Here is a 20,288-nt window from a genome sequence, read left to right on the forward strand (position 1 = left end):
CTGAGCACGAGGCCTGGGGACACTTTGAGTTTAGTTCTTGGGCAGAGAGCTTGAGAGCATTTGCAGCTTCTAAGCAGAGGCTTGGGAGCATTTCTGGTTGCCTGAGCAGAGGCTTGGGAACACCTTTTGGTTTTCTGAGCACGTAGGCTTGGGAGACCCCTGAGCTTTAGCTTCTAAGCAGAGGCTTGGAAGCACTGAGCGTTTTTGGTTCTTGGGCTTAGAGAGCTTGAGAGCACCCTCTGAGCCAGTAAACTTTTCCTGGTCCCGTGGCTTGTAGGCAAGCTTGAAACAGGAATAGGAATTTTCCCTTCTCCCCCGGTGGAGAAGAACCGAGTGTAGGACCCTTAAAATACCCTGTAAACCCTAAAAGTAGAACCTTAAAACCCCCCGGTAAAAACCCTTGAGGACCTGAGGGAAGGATAAACCTCCCAAAAGGGACATAGAGAGGAAGAAGTTGTTAAAACCCTTGAGCAGCTTTAATCGCCCCACCCCTGGTGTCGCTGATCCACTCTTTAACCTCCCCCGAGATCAGCCTTAAACTAAAAGGAAAAATGTACCGGGCAAACCCCACCGTGCCCCGCCTGGAGAAGTGGCTAGTTAAGAAGGGAGATTGCCCTTGGGAAGCTGGTTCCTTCAAGGGACCCGACCCACTCCAGATAGTCAGAAGCGCCTTCCAAGATTTTTGCGAGAAAGAGAAACCCAAGTCGAGCAAGAAGGACAGATACGGAGCTTGGGCACTTTTCACCGCCCTACAGGACAGCGTGTCCCTGATAAATAAATTGCAGATAGCGCAGGAAGATAGCGAGCAGGAAATAGAGAGGCTCAGAATAGCCCAGGACAAAGAGAGGAAGGAGCTAGAGGAGAAGGCAGCGCGAGAACAGGACGCCCTGCACCTAGAAATCCAGAGTCTCAGGGCCAAACTAGTCGAACAGGAAAGAGACCATGAGGAGAAAGCAGTTGAGTGGCGCGCCGAACGCGTCAATTTCATATTAGAGAAGCAAGGACTAACTACCGCCCTCCAGGACGCCCAGCACAAGGCTGAGGCAGCCACCGCTCGTGCCGACATGGCGGAGCATGCAGTAATCGAGGGACAGGAAAGAATCGCTAAGCTAACCCATGCCGCCCAGTTCATGGCAGAGCACAATCACTCCAAGGTAACCTCCGCTGATCACTCCGCTTGTAAGAGGGAGCTAGAGGCCCTAAAACAGCACCTGGGGATGCAGCAGGCCGTAATTTCCGCCGTGCATCCCGCAGCCCTCTTGGCCCTCCCCGAAGGTAGTACCGACAGTTGGTCACCTCCTTCGCCCCAGCCCGAGGAAGCTCCACAGCCCCTCCATCCGATAGCTACCAAAGAAATTGTCACCACAGACGATGATGGCAGGAAGACAGACCGAATAGTTAAGGAGACCCGCAATTGGAGGCCCGATGAGCTCCAAGCCATAGCGGACCGCATGGGACCCCCGAACCGAGACTCAGCTATACAATGGTTTGCACACGTGACCATGTCCCAGCCCTCCGCCAGTGGCTCCGATGTAGCTCAGCTGGCTCGCCATTGTGCCAGCCCCGAAATAGTCACCTCCCTCAACGCATATATTTCTAACCGGAGACTAGCCACTCGCAGTCAGTATGGTGCCATGAAAGAGTTGTGCGCCTTCCTGTGGCCCACCAAGAGTTTAAAAGCCCTGTATATTGCAGAGTCTCAAAAACCCGGAGAGGATCCAGAGGCATATTTAGCCAGGAAACAGCTCCTAGCCGAACTAGCAGACGAGGTAGATTTAGATTTGAGCGACATGCCGGACTTCGACGACTTAGAATTCAGGAGGGCCGTCATAGATGGACTCAACAGCACCACTCGCCTAGCCCTAGCAGGAGTCGAGCCCGGGAGCATTACATGGGGAGAGCTGGAATCCCGCATCAGGAGCATTGCTGGCCTGTTGCGAGAGACCGGCGCCATCCGCCATGTGAAGTCCCCGGCCTCGCGTAGAAAGGAAAGCGAGCCGATTAGTGCAGTTACCTATGCCAATCATGGCCCCCACTCTCAGTACCGACCACAGGGACGCAGCCCGTATCCGGAGGCAAGGGGAGGAATCCTGAGGGGAAGGAGCAGTAGCTTTAACCGGGGAAGAGGACCGGGGGACTACCGTCCGGGAGTTTCCTTTGCGCCTACCCCGAGTTACAGTTCCTCCTCCCAGCAGGGACCCCACGAGCCCCGACTACAGGATGCACCCATAGCCCCTTCTCACTCGCGAGCATCGCACCCGTACCACCATCAGGTCTACCCGCCTCCAGATCAGTCTAATGCTTGGGGAGCATCGCAGGGCGACCACGAGGGCTACCGGGACCGCGGCAGCACGCCCCAGTCCAGGGACTCCCTCCGTTGGGAACTTTGGATGCGCCTCAAGAACATTGGAGCGAACATGGAGCTCTTCGACGGAAAGCCCACGTCCGTTCTAATGAAGGCGATCATGGAGTGGGAAGACCAGCAGCAGCCCCCAGTACCTCCGTCGGCGCCCCCTTTGCCGCCAGACCCTCCCTTCTCGAGTCCCCCGATAGCTGCGGTTCGGGAACGCCCGAGCCCCAACAATCCCTTTAGAGGAAGCGCCGCTTCCACCGATCAGGGTGCAGGATCAGAATAGGGTTGCCCCGAGTCCCAGTCTCCCTCCGTGGGCATAGTTGCCAAACTAAAGCCGGACACATGGGGGAGACCGACAGTAAAGGCAGGGATCGGGACTCCCGGGGAAAAGAAGAAGCCTGCCACCCTCCTCATAGATACCGGAGCTTCACTTAATATACTCCGGCCCGCCTTAGTCACAAAGGGCACCCAGACCCCCACAACCATGCAGCTCGCCGGTTTTGGAGGCGGCACGCAGGAATCCCCGGTCTGGCAGGATATCCCCCTCTCCGTTGGGAACCTGGCCACCCGGATTTCGGCGTGCGCAAACCGGGGAGAAGACGATGGACTTTTGGGCATGCCATTTTTCCGTGCCGAGGGACTGACCATTGACTTAGCGAACGGGCTCCTGTGGCGCATCCCGGGAGGCCCAGACTTTGTTAATGCGGTCCATCGATGCGCAGCCCTCAAGGCCCCCCTTCCTCTCGCCCCCATCACAGGAGACCCCTGGGCTCAGGACTTTCCCGAAGTGTGGGTGACAGACAAGGCCGAGTGTGGGATAGTGAAGGGCGCCTGCGTCCTGATTGAAGGAAAGGACCCCCCTCCCCAAAGACAGTACAAGTACCCAGCAGAAGCTGAGGCAGGGATAGCCAAGACTATAGAAGGACTCCTTGAGTGGGACGTCATACTCCCGATGCAGTCCATCTGCAACGCCCCATTGTGGCCAGTTCTGAAAGCAGATGGAGTGACCTGGAGAATGACGGTCGACTTCCGTGCCCTGAATGCCACCACCCCTCCAGTTGCCCCGGTTGTGGCCAAGTATAATGAGATCCTAACGGCCATTGCCGCTGGGTCCCGGTTCTACTCGGTCATAGACCTGGCCAATGCTTTCCACTCCATCCGGTTGCATGAGTCTTGCTGGTACAAGTTCGCGTTCACTTTCCGCGGCCAGCAATACGCATTCAAGCGGACACCCCAGGGATTCCACTCCAGCCCCAGCATTTGTCATGCCCATGTAGTTCAGATGTGGGAACACCTCCAACCCTCCTCGAGGCCCCACGTACTGAGCTACGTGGATGACATTTTAGTCCACGCCCCCACGGAAGAATTAGCCCGCCAAATCACCAGGGAAGTCCTGGAACTCCTCCGCGAGACTGGGTTCAAGGCTAGCAGGGAAAAGGCCCAATTGGTTCAGACCAGCGTCAAGTACCTGGGTCTGACCCTGGGACCCGAGGGTCGCACCCCGGACGCCCAGCGAATGGAGGTCATTTCCAAGCTGCCTGCACCCACCGATGTCCCCTCCCTCAGAGCCCTTCTAGGAACTTTTAACTTCTCCCGAGACTTCATCGAGTCCTTTGCAGACAAAGCTCGCCCCCTTTATGCTCTCCTCAAGAAGAACACTCCCTGGGAGTGGGGACCGGAGCAACAGACAGCCTTAGCCGAGCTAAAGCGCAGTCTGGCCGCAGCCCCGGCCCTAGCCCATCCAGATGTTACCCAGCCCTTCTTTATCCAGTTAGCAGTATCAGACAAGAGCATAGGAGCCACGCTCACCCAGCAGCAAGCAGGAACCGCTAGAGTAGTAGCCTATGCCTCTCGCAACCTAACCGCAGTAGAAACTAAGTTTAGCCCATGCGAGAAGACATGCCTTGCTCTGGTTTGGAGTCTGACCCATTGGGAATTTATCATAGGAGGTTCACGTACAATAGTGCAAACCACTCACACGCCCCTCAAATATATCCTGTCGGGAAAGATACAGGACGGACAAGTTTCAAACGCTCGCATAGCCCAGTGGACCCTGGCCCTGGTCAACCGCGGAGTAGAATTCAAAAAGGAAACCACTGAGCCACCAGCCCCCTATGGCCTATTGGTAACCGGGACCGAGCACGAGTGCCCCCTGGACCCGCCACCACAGGTTGTCTGGCCAGTCACTTGGGGAGTCCCGCTAGAGGAAGCCCGACAGAACGGCTTCACATGCTGGTTCTGTGACGGCTCCTCCTTTCACGTTGGAGGCTCCCCTCGGACCGGCTACGGCGCCGTGCGAGTGAGCGACGCCCATACCCTCAAAGGTCCAGCCCGCCCCCATTCCAGCCAAGCGGCTGAGGTGCAAGCGCTTCTGGCGGTGCTTGAGTTTGAGCCCCCAGAAAGCCCACTTGCCATTTACACAGACTCGGATTGGACGGCCAAAGCCGCCACGGTCTGGCTCCCGGTGTGGCAGAATCAGGGGTGGAGAGCCAGCGATGGGAAACCCGTAGCCCACCTACAGCTATGGCAGCAAGTAGCAGCACTCCTCCAGTCTCGCTCAGGCCCAACGCAGGTGACCCATGTCAAGGGACACCAGAAGACGAACTCAGAGACCGCTTATTGGAATGACCAGGCAGACCTTGCAGCCAAGGCAGCCGCCACTGAAAGTGCTCCCCCACCGGAACCAGCCACCGATTGTCCCCTCCGCCCTGTCACCACTCGGGCACAAGCCCGCAGCCAAGCTCAGGGAACCGCAGGAACACTAGACCTAGCGCAACTGCAGCGATCTGACCCAGAAATAACTGACCTCCTAGCCGCAGGAAGGGATCAGACAGGGAGACTCATGATCAGAGAAGAGGAAGGCATAGTTTGGGCAGTAGATACAGCCGGCGAACGCCATTGGGTAGTGCCATTGGAAGTTAGGGCTGACTTAATTCAGTTTGTCCACGAGCAGGGACACCGAGGCAAGGATCTGACTCTGGAAAGGGTAAAAGAGGTTGGTTGGTGGCCTGGCATGTGCACCGAAGTAGCGCAATGGGTAGACAACTGTCTGTCCTGCGCTATGGTTAATGCAGACCCCACCGGACCTAGAGCTCCCCTCCAGCATCAGAGAATTGATGGACCCTGGGCTCGCATACAAATTGACTTTATCGGCCCCCTTCCCCCCACTGCTCGCGGCAATCGCTACTGCCTCACTGTCATAGACCCCTTTAGCAAATGGGTCGAAGCGTTTCCGTGCAAGCGCAACAATGCAGCCACCACAGCCAAACTACTGTTCAACAATGTCTTTTCAAGATGGGGCATTGTGCGAGTCATGGACTCCGATTTAGGCTCACACTTTATCGGAGAAGTTACACAGGAGCTTTGTAAAGCACTAGGCATCCAGCAACGGTTCCACATAGCCGGCCACCCTCAAGCTTCAGGCGCCATAGAAAGAACCAACCGGACCCTCAAGGAGGCTCTCCGCAAGATGGTTCGCTCCTCCGGGAGAGACTGGGATGAAAAACTCCCCATAATCCTAATGGCCATTAGAGGCACTACCGCAGTTCACGGGCTCACACCCCATATGGTAATGACAGGGCGAAGAATGCAGCTCCCGGAAGCCTTCTGGCTAGATACGCAGCTCCCTTCCGATATGCAGCCTGTAGTGATTAATGATGCTTGGGTCCAGGACCTGCTCTCATCCATACACGCCGTCCACATGCAAGTGGCCCAGAAGTTGGGCACAGCTCAGAAGGATATGGACCGCAAATTGGGATGGGTCAGGAACCCCAGGCAGTGGGAGGAAGGACAGCTCGTTCTGTACAGGAAGTTTTCGCAAAAGGCGCACTCACTAGCAGCCAAGTGGCAAGGCCCAGTCCCTATCACAAAAAGAGTCTCCCCAGCTGTCTATCAGGTAGCCATCCAGAGAAGGACAGGAGGAACGTGGCTAAAATACTTTCATGCCTCTCAGTTAAAAGAATGGAAAGGGAAGCCGCTGCAAACCGCCCCTCCTGTGTACGACCCCGGGGGAACCACCACCAGTCCAGCCCCCCTCTGCCCAGTGATTCGCCAGATATCACTCCACCCTGGGCCAGAGATACCGTGTGTCCCCTTAGACCAGACCTTTGTAGCCTTAGAATAAAAGAAATAGTAGAATATGTAGATATCGGTGTAAATGTTAAAAGTTTTTCCAGTTCTATTCTTTGACCTCATTAGGCGGGCCCCACAGTTGGGACCCTTAGGAGAAGACACGGCAATCAAAGCCAAATAGGACCACCACCGAAAGTGATTCTTAATTGGATTGTAAGCCGCATGTTCGGAAAAAAATTGCACAGGCAAAAGAGATTTGCTGTGTGTGAAAGTGGTTGGAGAGGCTTTAGCCCAGAGGTGAATGTATTCTTTCGAACATGGTGGAACCACCAAATAAGGTGATCCCTGTATTCGAAAATATATCACCCGCCGTGCTGGTGAAGATCCCGCATCTACGTAGATTCGGGGTCTCACCTGCCAGACCCACGCTTTCGCATGATGGTCGGCTTTGGCTTTGAGGGCCGTGCCTCCCCTGGAAAAGGACCCCCAGATAGCCCAACATCCCTCTTTTACTAATGTTCATATTCGTCATGGTGAGTTGCTATACGGCGCCACCATCTAGTACGCTTTAGTGCAAAAGTAAAAGTCCCGCCAGTATTTTGTAAATATGTGACCTCTGGAATATGTTATTGAGGTGCGTTCGCCACGCACAAGGGGCAGCGTACCTCATTTACATAGCCAGAATCCCCTGCGCCAAGATGACCCCCAAATAGCCCAGACCCAGTGGCGCCGGCAGATCTCGGCCGCCTCCGCCGCTTTTCGATAAACGCTGCCGAGCACCTTCGGCTCCACTTCGGCCCTTTCCGCCAGCAGCCGCCCGCCCCACGTAATCTTTTCCCTTGCCCGTACCGCACAAGGGAAAAGAAGGGGGGGAGACATATTGAAGTTTTAATGAAACCCTGCCAGGCCTTACAAGTGAGGGCAACCCAAAAGTACCCCACACCCGTATGCCTCTTGCTCCGTGTATTTTTCTTTTGGCTCAGTGCATTTTTCTTTTGCTCAGTGTATTTTTATTTTTGCCCGGTGTACCTTTTTTTTTAAACCAGAAAATGGGGCCTCCCGAGGGAGTCCCCCCCCCAAAAATTGGTTGTCCTGCAAACATATGACGAAGGCCTATTTTTGAAAAATTAAAGCGAGGGCCCCCGTCTGCAGCAACCCTTATAGTTAATGGAAGCCGCTCTTTAGTTTTTTTTCGCTTTAAAACGGCAAGGCCAGGCCGAGCCGGACCGATAGCTCTCAGCCCGCAAGATAAAAGTAACTCGCCGCCGAGCAAGGGGCACCTGGAGGCCACATAGTTCAGGCACCCAGAGACCCCTGGGGCGAGTTTGCATAATCCCGCCTAAGGCACAGCCGACCCTTGCCCGACGTAAAGACGTCCCCCCTGAAATATACACGCTTTAGAAAGAAACCTTCGCACAGGAGTTCCCCAGAGCAACAAGCTGGAAGGCTCGCTTAGTGCTCTGGGACTTCTCGTTCGAACCCCGCTTAACATACAGTGCTGGCAGAAATACACCCTTCTTTTTCCCTGCTTTACTTCATTTATTTTGCTGCAATAAACTCAGGGAGCCTGTACTTATATCCGCAGGTCTCCCCAGGATATTTTCACCACAAAAGGAAAAAGGAAGGCCAGGAGATGAGGCACCTGGCTACTCTGTGTTTGCTCGTGCTGGCAGGCGCCCTAATAGAGGGACGCCCGTCCAAATTAATGCCCTACCCCCACTGGAGATGTATTAATACCCTGGCAGGAAATGAAATGATGGTCTGCAAAGTTGTGCAGCAGAGCAATATGACCACCCCCACGGATCGCACAAACTTCCGCAGTTGCGAAGAGCAGTGGATCCGGCCCCCAGAGCTTGTTATTTTATGTGTGGGAGTAAAAACTCTGTCCCAAGAGCTAGTGTGCTATTCACCTACTGACACAGTGTCACCACTTGCTCCGATCCCATGTATGTTTCTTCCCCGTATAAGGCCAGCCCCCACCGCAGTCCCGGTGGTAGACAGATATACCACCCCTGCCGACTTCGAAACCTCGCCATTGGTCACTGAGGCTCTCGGACCATACTGTGAAGTTATCTTAGTGTCGGCCGCAGTATGGAAGGCAGGAGACCCCTTCAGAATGACCATCCTACTAGGCACCACTGCCACTGAATCTGCATCTGTCACTATCACGCCCCCTTCAGGCGCAGTTCTCTCCTTCGCTATAAAACGCTGGGAGAACCTGACCTGGATTGTAAAGGAGGAAGACCTAGCCAAACACGGCCCACCCGATTGGATACTGGTTCAACAGACGCCCGAATGCCAAACCAAGCCCCTAGTAGAGAAGTTTCACCGGCTTGGGCTGCTCTTTGTAAATTTGACTCACGAACCAGGCAATTACTCCCTGCTGATCCGGACCCAGGAGACCCACACCATCCAAATTGACCCTTTGATTGCTAGCAATAAACAATTAAGCCAAGGCGGCACGCATATAGTGGGCTCCCATGTTTTGAAAACTGACATTCGAGAGAGAGTTCTAGTCCGCCCGCAAATGTCTTTAAAAGAGATCCGCATAGACTTAGCTGAGCTAAATGTAACCCAGAGGCTGCCGCAGTGCGCTCCCTATCTGGAGGCCGGTAGCAAGGGTTGGAATGCATGGCTACAACTGTGGATCAATCCCTCTCCCTCTCTCTCGCGTGCCAGACGAAGCATTGCCGACTGGACTGCTCCTGCAGCCGGAGGCTTAGCAATCATGGATTCGGTCAATATTGAGACTCTCGCTAATAAGTTTGCCCATGTCACGACTAGCATCTCCGACTTAGGTAAACCGGTGGTGCAGTCCCTAAATTCCATTTCAAATGGGCAACACGAGATCAGCTCCATTTTAGTTAACTGGGAGAGTCAAATTGAAAGAGATTTTTCTCTGCTGCTCAAAGGGACACAGTCTTTTGAACGCAACGTGTCAATAGCCATGGCATGTATGCAAGCCCAACAATTAAACCAGGCTGTGGCCATGGGGCTAATTCGGCAAGCCACGGACGGGCATTTGCCCCTGGAAATTAAAAGATTGATTATGCCCAAATTGTCACCCATAGAACTGGAGCTTGAATCCTGGTGGTCTCTCGTAAATTCCTCATTCTCACCGACCACCCAGGAGCTTAAATTATTTTTATTAACGGCCAGTGCGCACGAGTCATTCCACGTGTATCCAGTCGTGCCTCTGGGACTCCAAGTCAGCGACACCGAAGTCCTCTACGCCCGCCACCCCGACCATTGGGCCCGCTTCACCCCGACCGGATGGCAGCTCGTCAGCCTCCAAGGGTGCCAGCATCGAGACCAGACCGGCTTCATCTGCCAAGACCAAGCCTTTGCACCTCATCACCCCTGTGTAGCCCCGCAAGTCGACGCCCTCAACGAGTGCCCTTTCGAGGTCGTCCAGGAGAACAGCTCCGCTGTGGTCTACATTGGAAAAGGATGTGCCTGCGTGCGAACGGCCTGCGACTTTGTGATCCTGAACTCGTTCCAGCTCAAGCCCGTGATCCCGGGAGTCAATCGCTGCTTCTGCAACCTGTCTTCGGTGGCAGCCTGCGACTTCACCTACACGGTACCGGTCTGGACCCAAGAAGAGATCCTGGTGGCACCCTCCATCTATCGTTATGTGAAGCCAGTTTCCCTTGGCATCGGTCTGGAGCTAATCCATGAGCTCCTGACCCACCCGCAGCTCCACCGCACCCTCCAGAGCATCCAGAGGGACGGGGACACCACTGCTTTGGTTGTGTCCCACAACGGAAAGGAGATTTTGGATCTTGCCCAGCGGATTAAGACCACCGGCGAGCATTCGTGGTGGGAAACCCTCTTTGGCTGGAGCCCCACTGCCACTGGAATTTACAATTTGGCTTTGCACCCGATCGTCGTTATTCTGGCCTTCCAAGTTTTATTATGTGCCTCATTAATTTATTTGGGCTGTTGGAGCCGCCGACAGCTCCAGCAACTCCAGCTGTCTTGCCGTTTGGATCACTATAATCCAGACCTACTCTTGCCCTAATGGTTATTCTTGGCGCCCTCCTTTAACCCTTGTTTGTTTTATTGCTTGTGCTGGTATGAACTATGCTTGTATTTTATTATGTGTACGGATCCTGCACCGGCCCCATGGACGCTCTGCTGCCGGACACCGCTCCGAGGCCCTCTTGTGGACTAGGGGGGGACATATTTCTCTGCCTCCCAGCCCACGGCCCTTCTCCAAACGACCGCCAGCAACGCCACCGCCATGAGGACTAGAACTGTGTGCCTGAAGCCCTTCTTGCCGCCTGCCGACCCTGCTCTGCGGATTGACGCAGACAGCAAGGGGGGGTGGAAGTGTGTTTTGGAGCACATGGACTAAGCTTGCTTGTTCTTGTAAATATGCAACCCAGTCCAGCAGCTGTACTGCGGACTGAGCCGTCTGTGATCTTTGTTGCTCTATTGTTTTATGAATTTCTTCCCATTGCTTCCATGAATTTTACTCTCATGAATTTAGCCCCGAACTAGTCCCTCTCTCTATCTATTGCAAGTGCGCCCATGAACTTTATCCCTATGAATTTGATTTTAACCTTTAATTGCCTTCCTAACCCGACTCCCTCCGCCGAGGCAGTTCTAGCCCATGAATTTGGTTTTAATCTGACTATATGAGTTGGTCTTTTAATTGCAGAGTTTATTTTTCTGACCCCCTATGAGCCCTTCCGCCGCTCACCCCTCATGAATTGTTTCCACGCACTTGCTTTTACTCTTGCTGCTTTTATTGGTTTTAACCTCCCGAATCATTGCTTTTAATCCTATGTATTTACGTATTTATGGTTTTAATTATCTATGAATTGTTCAACCCTTGATGAATTGGTCTATGCCTTGCTTGCACATTTCACTTTTACCTTGTATGAATTGCTTTTAACCCTGCATTCATGAATTGAACCATGAATTGTCTTTGCTTTTAAATCTTATGCTTATGAATTAATCCATGTATATGAATTACCCCTGGTTTTAATGCTTTTAACCCACCATGAATTCCGTATGAATTACCTCCCGTCATGAATTGATCAATGTACCCAAACATGAATTGTTGTTGTTTATATGCATGAATTGATCATTGCTGCCTATTACTATGAATTACTATTGCTATGAATTATTACTATTTATTCTGACAATTGCACTTAGCACACCCCCCTGGTGTGAACCCAGAGACCTGCAGCCCATTGGCTGATCTAAATTGCACTTATTCGGTTAGGTGGTTCTCCAAACTAAATTTTTGAGTGACGCCTCCCCCTCCTTCCCTTCCCACTCCTTCGCTCGAAGCTCGACCACCGGACATTGCCGACCACCTCGCCTTTGAAGTCAAGTTCGGAGACCCGCGCGCCAGACGTCCCGGGGTGTCCGAGGGGGGGAATTGTTGCCAAGTAGGCCCCCTCCCCTGCTTTGAAGCCTGCTATGAACTGTGTTAAAGTTTCCTGCGTTGCTGTTTTACTGCTGCACCAAAGATTGCTTTGCACGTGTGTGTGTTCCGATACACGTGTCAGTTTCCTGCCTGCGTGTCAATTACCCTGCTGCAATAGACTGTGTAGTTTACTGACTCCATGTTTGGTTAACTGCACAAAGGACTCTCTTCCTGGGCAAGCCCTGCCCTGGCCTGTATCTGGAATTCCCAGTGTGTGTTTGGACTTTATTACAAGTGTGCCCCGTGCCTGCATTGCCATCTGCCACGGACCGTGCCTGTTCCCTGCCTTGGACTGTGTTTTAAAGTGTTGTTCCCGCTGCCTCCATGGAAGCCTGCCTCATATGGGCCCAAGCCGCTGCTAGCAGCCGGGCGCCTGCCGGGGAAACCTCCAGCGAGCCTGGCTAGGCGCTCCCTGGTCAGTTCCCGCCTGGAGCCTCCCGCGGGCCGGTCGCCGAGCTTGCCCTCGCTACCGGGCAGCCTGCTATCCAGCCCCAGCTATGCCCAGCCGGCATCCATGTTCTCAGGCAGCCAGAAGACCCTGGGAAGAAGACTGCTTTGAGAAGCCATTTCGGCGAAGCGGGCACACCACGTCCGCAGCGAGAGCCCCTCGCCCCGCTCTGCATATCTTAGGAGCCGCCCCGGAGAAGGAACTAAGTGCCGACCATCCCAAGCACTTAGAGAATGCATCTCAAAGAAACCTCCGCATTCCAGAAGCTGATGACATCAGGACAAGCCCTGTCCGCTGGAACATCCTTTCAGCCCACTTGGATTTCCCCCTCCCTCTTTTGTCCCCTCTTCCTGAGGTGTCACTTATCACAATCTGATTACCAAAGTGGCCCATCCAAGCCATTCAGTGACCCATTAGACCCTTTGTTTTAATCTGTGAGAACCACCAAGTACAGCACCAGCCCCAGGGTACATTTTGGGGTATTTAAGCTGGTCTCCCAGACCACTCGGTGCTCAGGCCATTCCTATCCAGACTTCCTTGCTGTCCGTCTGTGGTCCCAGTGCTGGCATTGGGCCACCTCGCTGTTGTGTCTCTGCTTCGCTTCAGGATAAGTGAGTATTCCCCCTATCATCGTTGGGAACCAGCTAATGCGAACGTCTCTGTATTTCCTACTCTGTATTTCTTCGACCTTGTATGTTCTTTGTATGATTGTGCAAGCTAGGCTTACGCTACACTCAATACACGTGTTTGGACCTTACTCCTTGTCTGCCTCTTTTTCACTAGAGTGTCTGGGATCGGGACCTCCGTAAACATAGGTTATGATCCTCGCTTAATATTAATAGTTACAGACTGCTACAGCTAATTCCCCATTATAATAAAGAGCAGTTCTGGTAACATAGCCACGTTGGTTGGTCTGTAGTAGAAGAGCAAGACTGGAGTCTGCAGCACCTCAAAGACCAACCGGATCTCCAGGGCATGAGTTTTTGAGTCAAAGCTCCATCAGACTTCCCTTCTGGGGCACAGAACCAGGTGGTTCCATGGGAAACAGAGAGATGACGCTTCGGTGGCACATTCAAGAGTACTGAATGGGTAATTGGGGAGCAAAAATTCTGGGTAGCAACACAAGGAAAGGCTTACACTGGTAGTCGACACAAACAGGACTCACTGCAGCTGCTTGCCCAAGGAGAAACAGAGAAGACAGAGTCAGAATCTGTTGAAGGGTACAGAGCTGCACTGGAAGGGGAAGGAGCAAGAGGAGCCGGAGGATGCTGCCTGCCCCTGGCCATGGTGGGGGGTTGGTAAAAAGGTAAAGGTAGTCCCCTGTGCAAGCGCCGAGTCATTACTGACCCATGGGGGAGATGTCGCATCACAACGTTTTCTTGGAAGACTTTTTTTTTTGTTATGCGGTGGTTTGCCCTCCCCTTCCCCAGTCGTCTACACTTCACCCCCAGGAAACTGGGTAGTCATTTTACCGACCTTGGAAGGATGGAAGGCTGAGTCAACCTTGAGCCAGCTGTTTGAACCCGGCTTCCGCCAGGATTGAACTCGGATCGTGAGCAGAGCTTGGGCTGCAGTACTGCAACTTACCACTCTGCGCCACGGGGCTCAGTACGGGTGGGTAGGGTAAAGACCACATAAGCACCTGCCAGGTATGGTTTCAGAAATCTAAAAAGAAACAGCACCAACTGCAAACCAAACTGAGGAGATGCAGAACAAGGAGAGCACTTAAAACAAAGTAAAGCATCCCAACCCTTCGCAGAGCCGTGTACGCGCTTAGACTTTCCCTCTTGCCTTCGGAACATCCCGAGCTACCTGCTTCACCCTCCCCCACTCACCCTCCACACAAAGACAGGCCTCAGCAGCTAGGGGTCCACCGATGGGCCTCGCTAGCTCTGCCAGGGAGGGGGTCGATACACGCAACAAGGGCAAGTGCTCGGTCCTGCATCCAAGGGGCTGCTCCTCTGCTTCCTTTCCAAAGCCCGTCTGATGACTTCACAGGAAACTTTTAAAATCTATGACACCGGAGGACAAGAAGACTGCTTCTGTATTACTTATGCCACGGGGAGGGAACGCAGCTCAGTGGGAGAACACCTGCTTTGCATGTAGCCAACTCCTCAACTCGACTCCCAGCACTTCCGAGTTAACCGTTCTCAGAGACCAGAGCTGGGGAAGGGACTGCGGTGAGCCAGAGCGGGCAACAGGAACCAACAGCCTGGTGAGGCAGCTTCCTTATTTCTTCGGCAGAGGCTGTACCCCAGGGGACGCAGTTCACAGCCATACTTTGCAAGCAGATGTGTCAGATTCGGCCTCTTGCCTCCGCAGCCGGAGGGGCATCTCCAACAGCACAGCCGGGGAAGCCCTGAGACCTCAAGAGGGCTGAAGCCACCGCAAGTCAGCGACAGTGAGCAAGACGGACAAGCGGTCGGACCTCAGGGAAAGGCAGCTTTGTTCATTCTTTTACACAGCTGGTGTGTGGGGGAGGGGGAATCAAAAGACAGAGAGACCAGCCACGGCAGGCCTTGGTTCCGGCGGTCACACAAGTCCAGCCAGCCCCCATACTGGCGTGGGCTTTCGGGGACCACAGTTCTCTTTGTCAGATGCATCTGACGGGGAGAGCTGTGGTTATCGAAGGCTTATACTGCATAGGAATTGGATGGTCTAGCTGTTTTACTGCTGCAAACTCCTTTGAAGCCTCACCCAAGCCAACTGATCCCCAAACCAAAAGGAGATGTTTACATATACTAGCAAAGGAATGTTTTGGTTGCACCCTCCCTCTCCCCCCTAATTGCATCTTCTCTCTCCTCCCCTCCTCCCCCCTCCTCTTCTATATTTGACCAGTTTCTGTACCATGCATCTGACGAAGAGAACTTGATTCTCGAATGCTTATGCTACAATAAAATTGGTTAGTCTTAAAGGTGCTACTGGACTCTTTTTGATTTTGCTACTACAGACTAACACGGCTAACTCCGCTGGATCTACCCCCATACACACACATACACGTGCACTTTCCGCCTTTTTTATTGTTACATCTGGCAGGCTGAAAATCCAGGGAGCTCAAAAGCTTGCACACAGTGGTGTGCTGCTGGGTTGGCTCTAATAAAAGGTATTATATGGACTGTGCTCTTTTTAAAAAATAAATAAATAAAGCCAGCCATATGCAGAGTCCACATTTGGGCTCAAGGGAGGGGGGGAGAGAGAACTGCCGGGCCGCTAATAACGAGGGCTGCGCAGGAACGTGTGTTTTCTTTCTAAGCCTGCGTTAGAAGGGCAGAGCAATGAAGCCAGGAAAAAGGAAGGGGTGGAGGCTGATGCCTCCTGACTGCTCAGTGAAGGGGTGGGTGGGTGGGAATCAGGAAGTAATTTGCTAACCGGTTTCTGTATTAATGTTAATTTGCGCTGCTAAATGTCACACCATTCCGGAGAGGAGGCGATTTGCTCTCCGCGTTCTCCGCTGGAGAGTTAATGAGGACCTGAACGAGCCCTTTGATTAAGCCCACAGGGCTCTGGGGTCCCTTTCACCCACTGCCCCTCAAAAGCCACTCTCCGTGGGTGGGGGCGCTGCTTGGCCTTTTGCAGCTTTGCAAATGTTAAACGGTGTTCTTGCCGGGGGTGGGGGGGTGGGGTGGAGGAGGGCCCTGGCCTAAAACCACCACTGTTGGGTTGAACACGGTAGATTTCACAGACGTGCTGGGGTGCTTATTTTTCATCCTCTGAATCGCTTCAGAAGCCGCCTGAGAGACAGCATCAGAAGGCGGGAGTAGGAAGAAAGGGTGGGGCAGCACTGTGAAAAGTGGCCCTTCCACGGTTATGATGTCACTGATGGATGTGAATCAACATGCATGGCCCCTGCCCCAAAGAACTTACAATTTAAAATCCAAGACATGGAAAAGAGAGGGTGACGGGGATATGTAAGGGGCCGAACAGATGGTTTTATTTGATGTGGTTTTATTTGATTTTAAAATGTATTTTTTACTTGCTGTAACCCGCTTGTGCGGAGGGCGGGCTGGAAGCCTAACACGATTTTTAAAAAATAACAAAAGGCTTCCATGCCCTGTTACCAACTCTTAAGTTTAAGTTCAGGACAGGAAAGGTAACCTAAATGGTTATGCCAAAGGCTTCATGTGAAAGGGACTTGAGGAAAATAGTAAAGAGTCCAGTAGCGCCTTTAAGACTTAACCAGCTTTATTGTAGCATAAGCTTTCGAGAGCCACAGTTCTCTTCGTCAGATGCATGACAAAGAGAGCTGATGCATCTGACGAAGAGAGCTGTGGCTCTCGAAAGCTTATGCTACAATAAAGCTGGTTAGTCTTAAAGGTGCTACTGGACTCTTTACTATTTTGCTTCTACAGTCTAACATGGCCAACTCCTCTGAATCTATGGACTTGAGGAAAGTGAGTGAAGTGGTATCAAAGCTGGTGTCCTTGGAGGCAGCTGCAAGCACAAGGGGGAAAGAGGCAAACGTAGTCTGGGAAACGCCAAACCTTTGGATGGCTAAAGCTGGTGGAGCTCGAGGAGTGAAGGTCACAGGCAGGGCTGTCCTGGGACAGGAGAGCAGAGAGTAAAGATGTCCGCACCGTAGACTACTGGTTGGGAATACTGGACTAGGACCTGGGAAAGCCAGGTTCAAATCACCACTCAGCCATGAATCTCACTGGGCAACCCTGGGCCACTCCCTTTCTCGCAGCCTAATCTTCTGCGCAGGGTTAACATGGGAACAAATGACGGGAGAGCCACCTGTGCCAACTCTAGCTTCTTGGAGGAAGGGTGCGATAGAAATGTGACAGGACGGGTTGTGTGAGGAAGGCCAGAGAGGAGAAGAACTCGGCATGCTTCCAAAGGCTTCCTTCTTCACATTTTGCAGAGCTGGGCCTTTGCGTGGAAAAGGCAATGCTTAAATCCTAAAGAACTTGATTCAACTGAGGGGGTCTCTTTAGGGTGATCCCATGGAGTCTATGGATAGCACTGGGCTCCACTGGTGACAGATAAGAAAGGGGGGGGGGGGAACCAAAACGGGCAGAAAACATGACATCTGATTCATTATTCCTGACAGCAAACCATTGCTTAAATCCCTGCTACTGTGACATGCTCCACAAGCTTCTACTAACACCGTGGTTTCATTAACAGGAAAGGAACACGGCCTGATAGGTGCGTCATTTACATGAATAAATCAGAATCCCACAAGAGGGGGGGGGGCTCCAGGAGACTGGCTCGGTGGGAAGACAGCGAGGAGGCAAGGCTTTGAACTCCGGGCGCGAGATGAAGAGGGGGAGGGGAGGGGGGAGAGCTCCCTCTCCACTGCCAGAGCAGAACTTTAATTAAAAGAAAGAGGCTGGCAGGCGGAGGAGCGGGCAGTTTCCGGCGGAGTCTACACACACACGCACGCACCAGCCCCTGCAATTTTCATAGCCAAACACGTCCCAGTGCTGTCCTCTGTGCACAGCTGGATGAAGTTCCCACTGCTAAGTTGCTGGGCTTAAGGTGGGGAGGGGGGCCGTAGGAGAGCCAGGAGACAGGAGAGCCAAGCTACAAGTGACGCCCGACACAGGTTGGACACTTGTCAGCTTCCCTCAAGTTTTGATGGGAAATGTAGGCGTCCTGGTCTTACAGCTTGGCTCTCCATTACAGCTGCAAGACCAGGATGCCTACATTTCCCATCAGAACTTGAGGGAAGCTGACAAGTGCCCAATCTGTGACAGGCGTTGTTCTTCAAGGCAGCATTAAGACCCATCAAACAGCAAAAGGAGCTCAGGGGCCTCTCTGGGCCTCTGGCACTAGCTTTAGCGCCCTATCACTCAAGGGGTGGAGAAGGCCAGCTTACCCGACCTGCTATTCCTGGGCCTGTGGCCTGTGGCCTCCCCCCACCCCCCAATGCGGAACAGAACCTCTGTTCTGACCGGGTTCTCTTAGAATGCTGCACATTTTTAAAATGTACGAACCCCAGAAGAATGCCCTTGCAATACATAGGTTCGGTCCCAGAACTGGAACAGGCAAGCTGGCCCCACCAGGACCACCCCCAACATGAATTCCCCATAGCAGGTTGTAGAAATGCAATCACTAGGTAAATTTTACCTGGCAACCGCTGGGAAGAGCAATATTCCTCATGTAAAGTTACTAGGAAATACGCCGCAGGGAGCAATTGCTCTCAGATAGTGAACAAAGGCAAATGGTTGAATCCTAAGTGGGACCGAACCCCGTTTTTGAGTCCTTTTGAAAAAAAAACTTCAATGGGTATGTGTGAGTATGTGCGTGTCAAATCACTAGCTATTTTTTGGCATTCTCTGTAATTGTTTCTGAACACAAATCTCCTTAGACCCGGTAAGAATTGCCCCACTTCAGCCCTGAGCAGTCTATATAAGTAAAGGGTGATAAAATGTGCTGGAAACTGGTTTGTGCATGTCGACTCTGTACCCGAGTCAAATACCCCTTCAACCTTACTGCCAGGGTGGAGTTCCGATCATCTGTGCAGACGACTTCCTCAAATTTCTTCTGCTCGCCAGACAGGATGACAGTCAACAGGCCAATGCTTTAGGCCAGCGGCAAACTGAATGCTGCTGCGTATGGGGTAGCCAATGTTGGGCAAATAGGGGACAGCCCCACAGAGATCCCGGGGGTGGTGATGGAGGTGGTAGGGCAGCTTTGCCCACCTGCTTCTATCAATCGGTGCATCGTTTGCATGTTCTACCGTATTTCTGAGGTTAGCGTTCTCTCTGGAAAGCAATTCTCTGCGTGAGTTGTGCTTCCCGCTGAATGAATCAAAAAGGTTTGTGAGGCCCAATTACGGGGAAAAATACCGTACGGGATGGAATTCTGGGAGCATTCCATTACGGAGCATACGAATGTACACACCTGTTTCCCAAGGCAGCAGCCTGTTTGACAGCAGCCGCCAAGCACTGCCTAGACTAACGTGTCTCTACTGCACTCCTAGAAAACGGGCAGCTGCAGAATTCAACCTGCCTGCAGGGATGACGCGCAGCCATCATTAGCAGACGCCCAGCTCTTAACTGAGCGATACAGTACTAGAAAAAGGAATCCAGACAGAAATGCCATCAAGATGGGCTGCCTGCATACGAAATTTTATTCAATGGATCCACCCACCTTGCATTTATTACTCGGATTTCGTGTAACTGTTTCTGAACACCTGTGGCAGCCGAAACATGACATATTGTGTGGACTGATGTGAACCTAAAGTAAATCTGCCCTCCCTCAGGAAGCAACACTGCCTTTGCGACCCATGGAAGAGACTCGTGCCCTCTCTCTGTAATCAGGTAACCAAATCCTCAAGGTCTCTCCCTATCTGCAGTGCTTTACACTTATGTTTCGAGAATGGCTCAGAGAGGCTTCTTTGCACAGACGCGTTCTTTCCTTGAGGCAGTTTTTTGCTGTCGAGTCAGTGGACAGATACACCGAATGGCAAACTTGCAAGGCACGCGCTGGAACAGCAAAGAGCGCCCTTACCTTCTGAGCTTGAGCAGGCTCTGTGAGGATCAGGGTGAAGAGTCCCAGGTAGATCTCCTCGTGCTGGGGGGCTCCTTTGCACACCTGAGGGACCAACAAAGCAAGGCAATCAACAGAAGGCTCTGCTCCGGGGGAAGACAAGCGGGGAGAACGGACAGCCGTGAGCAAAGACGGCCTGAAGAGGGAATTAGATTCATGGAGAGAGGTCCACCAATGGCTCCTAGCCATGATGATTAAAGGGGACCTGCATATTCAGAGGGTGGAAGCCTCTGAAACTCAGCGCTAGGAGGAAGCATCAACGGAAGGCCTCTGCACCCTGTTTGTTGGCCTTCCGGGGGTAACGAGAAACGGGATGCAGGACTAGACACCAGACTGATCCAGGAGGGCTCTTCTCCTGTTCTTATGACTGGTCAAGCAAGGACTCCAAGCAGGGCCGATTCTAGACGGCCCCCTGCCTTGCGAAACATCGCGCATCGTCGCGCGTCGTTGCGCAGAAAACGCGAAATATCGCGTTTTCTTGC

The 20,288-nt window shown here is 52.8% G+C and overlaps 1 protein-coding gene across 1 annotated transcript in view; it reads right to left on the reverse strand.

Moving 5' to 3' along the window:
- INTS3 (integrator complex subunit 3) overlaps window positions 1–20,288 on the reverse strand; it is a 140,239-nt gene that overhangs the window by 87,858 nt on the left and 32,093 nt on the right. The window contains exon 3 of the mRNA XM_054995062.1: window positions 19,768–19,851. Coding sequence (XP_054851037.1) covers window positions 19,768–19,851 — 84 coding nt within the window. The remainder of the gene's footprint in view (window positions 1–19,767; window positions 19,852–20,288) is intronic.

Source organism: Eublepharis macularius, chromosome 1, assembly GCF_028583425.1.
Source record: "Eublepharis macularius isolate TG4126 chromosome 1, MPM_Emac_v1.0, whole genome shotgun sequence".
NCBI lineage: Eukaryota > Metazoa > Chordata > Lepidosauria > Squamata > Eublepharidae > Eublepharis > Eublepharis macularius.